General features: G+C 42.3%; 1 protein-coding gene across 1 annotated transcript; it reads right to left on the bottom strand.

The window, feature by feature from the left end:
* Nucleotides 1-2,108: 2,108 nt before the first annotated feature.
* LOC108628091 (uncharacterized) lies at nucleotides 2,109-4,169 on the bottom strand. The gene has a single exon (XM_018029784.1). The coding sequence runs from the start codon at nucleotides 4,167-4,169 to the stop codon at nucleotides 2,109-2,111; it is 2,061 nt and encodes a 686-aa protein (XP_017885273.1).
* Nucleotides 4,170-7,666: the final 3,497 nt, after the last annotated feature.

The following is a 7,666-nucleotide window of genomic DNA, read 5'->3' as shown; positions in this document are numbered from 1 at the left end:
AAACTACGGTCTTTTGCGTGGCAACTTTTAGTCCCATATTGTCTATCCTACGTAATACAGCCTCCGCTGCTATGGTTGCTCTATTTAGCACGCGGGTTGGATTTTTTCCTCCGGCGATAATATACGTATCATCCGCATACCCAAATATTTCGCACTTATCTGGTAGTGGTGTTAGTAAGATCTTGTTATAGCCTATATTCCAAAGCGGTGCAGCAAGTGAGGAACCCTGAGGGACCCCACAACAAATGTTTCTGCGTCTATATCTACCTTTAGAGTCGATGTAAGATATCGTGCGATTACTAAGATATGAACCAATTATATTAATTAGGTATTCGGGGAAAGACATTTCTTTCATAGCCGTAATTATTGATTCCCATGGGATCGTATTAAAAGCGTTGGATATATCTACGCTAATTGCGATTGCCAACTCTCCTTCGTTAGTAAATTTTTCCGTATATTCCTTAACTTTATTTATTGCATCAATAGTCGAGCGATTTTTTCTAAATCCAAACTGTCTATCTGATAGGCCAGATCGTGTAGTGTTTAAGTGTTTTTCTAGCCTAAGGACTATTAGTCTCTCTAGTAGTTTACTCATTTCATCTATGAGACATATGGGTCGATAAGATGATGGCTCATCCGGAGGTTTATCAGGTTTCGGAAGTAAAACAAGTTTCGCGTTTTTCCATATGGTCGGGAAATAACCTTGTTTCAGCGATGTATTGAAAATGTCACGCAGGGTACTAAGAAGGATTTCAGATACCATACTCAGGCATCTACCTGATATCCCATCCGGGCCAGGCGATACTCTCTTTTTACGCATTTTCGTGAGTACAGCAACTATTTCATTTGTTGTGACTTCGCACTCTGATGCCCATGTTGTTTGCAGGCTGGCAAATTTCCATTGGTCACGCATCGGGAAGAGTTTATCAAGGACCACAGTGAGGAAGGATGTATCCATTAATTCGGTTAATGGAGTGCCGCCCGACGATAATTTGCCAAGTGCCCATTTAAATGGGCGTCCCCACGGGTCATCGTCCAGAGATTTTAGCGCGTCTTTCCAGCCATCTGCTTTAGCTTTTATAATCATATCTTTATAGATTCTTTTCGCAGTTTTGTATTGTTTTTTTATGGTATCTAATTCCTCTGCATTGCTGTTTCTTCTTCTTCTAATTCTCTGTACTCGTCGTCGCAATGCTTGACATTTATTGCGCTGTACAGTGATTTCCGTAGACCACCATGGTGTTTTCTTTTTTATACTTGGTTTTTTCCGTGGCATAGCGCTGTCACAGATTCTAGTCAGCCGAGCTCTCAGATTTTCAGCTTGATGGTCTAAGTTAAAGGAAGATTGATTGAAGTTCCCCCATGATAGTGCCATGGCTGATGCTTTCATTCTAGTTTCATTTAATTTCTTTTCATTCCAGGTGGGAAAATATCTATAGTTGTTAAATCTAGCTCTCTTTGGGCATGTATTAGGCAGATTTATTTCAAAATTAATATATTTATGGTCAGATAGAGACTCAAGTTCATCCTCAATTCTCCACTTTGTGACAAATTGAGAGGCAGTTTTGTTGGCCCAAGTTAGATCAATCACCGATGTACCTTGTGCTCTTACACACGTGGGCTCATTGCCTCTGTTAATAAGGATCAGGTTATGATGTCTTTTCCAATCTAGCATTAATCTGCCACGTATGTTCGTTAGATGGTCACCCCAGGTTGTAGAGCGAGCATTAAAATCTCCTCCTATTATAATTGGTTCGAGAGGAGGAAAACCCTCAATAATTGCACCTAGTCTGTTAAGAAAACGTTCGAATTCATGAATTTGCCGATTCGGGGAAAAGTAGCACCCAATGACTATCATTTTTCCACATCTAACAGCAATTACTCCATCACTCTTTCCGCAGGTAGTTATTTTGGGTGTAGTTGTTATTGTGTTTTGGAGGATAGTAACGGTTTTTAAGTCGTCTATCGGCCATGTGGACTGAGGTTTATATGGTTCCTGTATAACAGCCAGGTCTATAGTATTTTCAGTCATATAGTGTTCTATTAACGCCTGTGCAGCATACGAATGATTTGCATTGATTTGTAAAATTTTCATCGTTTCAATCGGTTTATTCTATCTCAATTTCTGTGTCGATTTTATCGACCGTAGGATCTCCGCTTCCTACTACCACTTCGTTTGCCGAGGGCTGATCCCCAGTTGTTTTTCGTGATTTCGTGGCGCTTTCGACACGCGACTCTTTTTGGGTCCGTATGTTAGTTCTTCTATCCGGAATTTCCTTTTCTTTTCCTTTTAGTTGTTTATTTTTGTATATTTCTACTGTCTTGCATAATTTGTTTCCCATGCGGTAGTTGGCTGGAAAACCTCTTTCTTTGCATAGACAGCACTCAGGTGAAGGAGCTTGGCACGCTTGTATTGAGTGATTGCTTGCTCCACATATGTAGCACCAGGTTGATCGGTCTGTTTTATCTTTATTATTACAGTTATCTCTCACGTGACCAAACTCCCAGCACCGATAACATTGTATCGGGCGTTTTTCTGTCTCGATTACTTTGGCCTTTGACCAGCCAATGCTAATCCTTCCCATGTTTATGAGTTTGACTGCTATTTTTTCAGAGCATTTAACCCATACGGTGGCAGCACCTCTATTATTTTTATGGATTTTTCCAATCCTAATATCTTCCTTACTGTTGGTAACGCTGGAAATAGCATCAGTTATTTCTTCAGTGTTAACCGATACATCTAAGCCACTAATGATTATCTCTTTCATCTTTCTAGGGCAGGATATTCTGACTCCTTTTCCAGTAAAAAGAGTATTCATTTTTTCAGCCAAAGATGTAGCTTTGTCGTCTGCTTCGTTACCTGGTATTTCCAGGATCATCCCTCCTGTCATTGAATAACGCGGTCGTATATCAGTTATACCTAATTCACTGATATTAATTTTTAACTTCCCTTCTTTGATTATCTCGTCATAGCCTAATGTACAGTCCTCTTGTTTATTTATTACGACCGCAGCCGAGTTTCTAGTCCTTTGTGTTTTACGTTTTACCGTAGTAGGCGGAACGATGTTATTAGGGACAGGGGTTGTAAAGCCTGTATCTGTATTTACAAGTGAGAGACCTTTTGCAGGTTTCTTTTTTCTAGCACTCCCATTAGGTTTATCTAGGTTTTTAGTCTGAAATCTCTTCGGTGGATTGTTAGCAATCGCGGGACGATTAATATTGTCCACTTTTGATGTGGTCGGATGTATTGGTATAACGTAATCCTTTGATGCACTGCGATCTTTGGCTAGAGATAGCTCGGTCTTCGCATTGCTCGATGTGATCATTGCATTGAAAAGCTCTTCTTTTAAGTTGGTTATTTTATTCTGCATAGTTTCCTTTAGGGAATTTCCTAAGTTCGCTATTTCTTTCGAAATATAGGGGAAAAGTTGATCAGATATAACCTTATTCGTCGTCAAATGTGAGTTTGTTGTAGTAGTATGAATGTTTTCATCAGCAACCGGTTTCGGATTAGCTTTTTCCATTACTCCAATTCTTTTTTGAAGATCATGTATCTGTTTTTTAAGTTGATAGTTTTCTTTCTCTAGAGCTTGTATTTCTTTTGTTGGACTATTTACAATTCTATTCGCCATTTCTGTACATACTGATTTTATAGTACCCTCTGTTAGTTTAAGTATTTTCTGGTAAGATCCCTTCAGATTACCTGATGTCAGTCTTACCTTTTCTATCTCCTTTACACATTCTAATAGAGAAACTGCAAGAGCAGAGGTAGGTTCTTTTTGAAGAATGTGGCCTTCACTGCTAGTCTTATTATCCTCTATTTCGGATAATTCCGAGTATTCGTCAGAAGTTGACGTCTTTCTAGAGTTAGTTTTGCGTTTTTTCTTCTTCTTTAGGGATGTGTCTCCGGACGGAGGCGAGTTTACGTTTTTGTCATCCTTATTATCCTCGACTTCTATCATTGACTGATTCTGCCGTTTACGTTTTAGACCTGATTCGCTCTCATTGGCTGAGGTCTGCGAGCTACGATTCATTTCCATATCCGAATCACGCATGGATGTTTTATCGACTGGTTGAGGTCGTACTATACCCGGAGGAGTCCTTGCTAACGAATTCCTTGGGGAGTGCACACTCTCATAAGATTGTGATTCGAGCATGGCTTTAAACATCTCAGCACTTGTTAGTTCGCTTGTCGGTTGTGCCGTACGCGAGCGTGTGTGCGGCTGTGAACTACTTTTTGTTTTTGGTTTTCTTTCTTCATTTTCATTTTCTTTTTTATTTTGTTTAGGGAAATTAGACATATGTTTGAAATACCAGCGTATCGTACGCGAAGGAGCGGGCAGGCAGATAATTGGGTACACCCATGGTCCCCCTATTTCAGGCAAGGACCACCCTCAGTACTCTAGGGGCTTATCCTCCACTTTGTTGACCCCGGAAAACACGGACGGGCCAACACTCGCTCGTCGCGACATGGGCTCCGACCCCCATGTTCAGCGCGTACTTCCCGACCAGGGCCCGAAGTAGCTGGCTACAGACTTCATACAGCATCTGACGTCTCGGTAGAGCAACGCTCACATCAACATGGTAGGATCATATGATGGGAACAATCATACGCCCCCCATGTACTCCCAACGTCGACACCGCAGAAACCGGTCCATTCATTCATCCACATACACGCCAATATAAAAAAGTAAAAATTAACACTAATATAAGGGTAACAGTAGGACTAGTATAGAGGTAAGTAAGGATAGGTAGGGTAGGACAACAAGGATAGGCAAGGCAAGGCAAGGCAAGGGAGGACAGGAGAGGTAAGGAAAGTGCAAGGTCAGAGAGCAGATCCACAATTGAGCGGTAAGTATTATTTTAATGTTCTTTTATTTGCAGGTCCCACTATGATCCGGATAAACTACTGTTCATCAGAACATAGGTAAGTGCCTGGAAGTGTATAATACGTTCTATATATTCGACTCCATTCATCAATACATCCTAGGTAGATTATTATGCATATTCGAATGACTATATAATCACAATTCAAAAATACAAGTTTCTGAAGAAACGCTCTGTGTGGATCCATCTCTCCGACGTTGTGTTTGGTCCGCGGGAGGTATTTTATTTCCCTCCTATCCTCTGCACCGATGATTAGGTCCGAAGACCCACCCACCGGTGCAGCGAGCATTCCCCTGTCCGCCACCCGGGGAAGCGCCACGTCGGGGTATCACCTCCCCGCCCACCTGACAAACGCCAGGCAGGTCCGTGGAACCTAACCTAACCTAACTTAGAGGAGTCCAAGATGGCGGCGACTGGGTCGGACGTGTCGTGAGTCGCTCCTGATTGAAACCAAGTTCTTTGCGGAAATTCGAGTGCGCGATTCGCGAATTTGGCTCGAAACGTCTGTGAAAGTGATAGTAAGGGTGAAGAGTGAAAAATTCCGGCGGAATTTGGCCGGAATTTCGGAAAATATTGATAATCTGTTAGAGGTGCACGTGGGAGCGTCGAACGACGCCATTGTTCAATATCAGATCATTAAGGGTCAATTTCTGCTTGTGAGAGAGAAATATTGGAGAAAGAGGACACCATTTGAATGAAAGGTCCTTGGGGAGTGTTCAGGAGTTCCGGGATTTGCGGATTCCTTGTAATAGGTTTTGTTTGAAGGACCATAGGAGTTGCGTGACGGTGACGTGGGGTTTACATTGATGAGATTGTCATTATTGGTTATAATTACATGGTTAAGTGTTTTGTTTCGTAACTTTGAGGTTAGTCCTGCATCGAGGATGTGGTAATGACCTTGTAGTATTTGAGAGTGAAGGCGGGAATTAATTAGTTGATTGTGGGAGAACGCGGGGATTAAGTGGGATGGATTTGTTGATTGAATTGCTCTTATTGTCAGTAATCTTACTGTTGTCGATGTCTATATTTGAAAGTGTTTTAGAGTAAGGAGTGATAGTGAATCGGACGAAGATTTAAATTTATTGTTTTTGGAAAGATTTTGTGGGAAGTGTGGTTGCTAGTGCGAATCGGAAGGTGGTATATAAGTCTGCGTTTTGTCTGACAACTCTACATTGACGCTGGTGTACGTGAATGATAAATGATGCGCGAACTTCAAAGTGCTAAAGTCTTTAATTACGCGATATCTGGTAGATAGATTGTATGGAAAGTGGACCTGGAATAGGTGATTTTGTTTGTAAAGGGGTAATATTGTTGGTAAATTCGAGGCGGTCTTGACGGTTTTTGTTACTCTGTCCTTGATAAAACTTGACACAAGTTTTATGGGAAGTTGTTAGTGGGCATAGGAGGATTTCTTCAGATTGCAACTTTGCAATTTATTTGAATTCGCTTGAATTCACGAGTGTATCGCTCGTTAACTGATACAGCGAGTGTGCCACTCGTATTTTTTATAAAAAGGCACAACGAGGGTATCACTCGTTAAAAAGGATACGAAAAAGAAAAGAAAGGAAAAGAGCCATTGGCCAAGAAGTGCTTTATGCCATTGTGTCGCGACGAAAAGAAGCGACCGGGGGTACCTCCCGAAACCCAGGTACTACGAGAGTATCACTCGTATATCAAAGGATATGCAAATCGGTCCGTTACGGATCAAGAGCGAAGTCTTGGCCTTTCGAGGTGATGAACGATCTTTGATAGATCAGGATTTATATGTGTTTGGGAATGAGTTGGGAATGAGTTTGAGAGGCAATGGATTTGCGCGATGGTTCCGGATTACGGTGTTGTCTGCGATTCAAAGGGAGACGTTGGATGTTTAAAGCGCGTTTTAATATAAAAAAGGGTTCTCGCCTTACAAAACTGTCATACAATGATTTAGCTTGCTTCAAACACTGAGCTAGGAGTTAGCACTGAATTCACGAACTACGGTTCGCACTGATTATGAATGTCCACACTTTCGTAGTTTATATTAAACTCGAGAGTTTAATGATTCGTTGAGTTCGAGTTACTCAATCCGAACTAAAAGTTGCGGCCCGTGAGATTATATTAATTTCACAGAGTGTGAGATTAGAGAAATAACTGCGATTGCTTTGAGAGAAACGTGAGTATGGTGCTGATGGCTCCGAAACGAACAGAACAGTGAGGACCGTTAGCCGTGAATTCAGGGCCTGGCTTCTTCCTGCGCAGGAGGTGATTTATGCGTCTCCTGCGCACGTACGCGGTCCTTAATGATTGGCTCATCGATTCGGGCATCGATCGCATGATCCTGTGCTCGATGCGAGAGCGCCTTGAGGTTTTGAGATTATTTCTCAAACATTCCGCCCGCCATCAGCAACGTGTTGATGATTAATCTGAAACATGTAAAACAACCAGCTTGGCAACTGGCCTGATGAGAGTAGCGGAGGCTGTTCGGATGGTTGCAACCCGGGTGAGTCCATCGCTGCCAGGATGCACCTTGATGATTCTTGCCAGCGGCCACTTGCAAGGTGGCATCCTCTCGTCTGAGAGCAGTACCAAAGATCCTTCCTTGATGGTGTTGGATGGATGGTGCCACTTTGAAATAGCTTGCTGTCTCTGCAAATAGTGGGTTGACCAGTGTGTCCAGAACTGCTGCGTCCGCTGTTGAATGAGCCGCCACCGGGCTCTTGGTGTGATTGTTGAATCTGAGATGGATGGCTCAGGCAATGTGGTGAGAGATGCACCCGTGAGAAAATGAGCTGGTGTAAGT

This window comes from Ceratina calcarata, unplaced genomic scaffold (genome assembly GCF_001652005.2).
Source record: "Ceratina calcarata isolate Rehan_Ccalc_2016 unplaced genomic scaffold, ASM165200v1 scaffold494, whole genome shotgun sequence".
In the NCBI taxonomy this organism is placed as follows: domain Eukaryota; kingdom Metazoa; phylum Arthropoda; class Insecta; order Hymenoptera; family Apidae; genus Ceratina; species Ceratina calcarata.
This window is presented reverse-complemented; position numbering and strand designations above follow the sequence as displayed.

Excerpts from the sequence above, each read along its gene's own strand:
- LOC108628091 (XM_018029784.1), bottom strand. The coding sequence starts at position 4,169 with ATGTTTAAAGCCATGCTCGAATCACAATCTTATGAGAGTGTGCACTCC.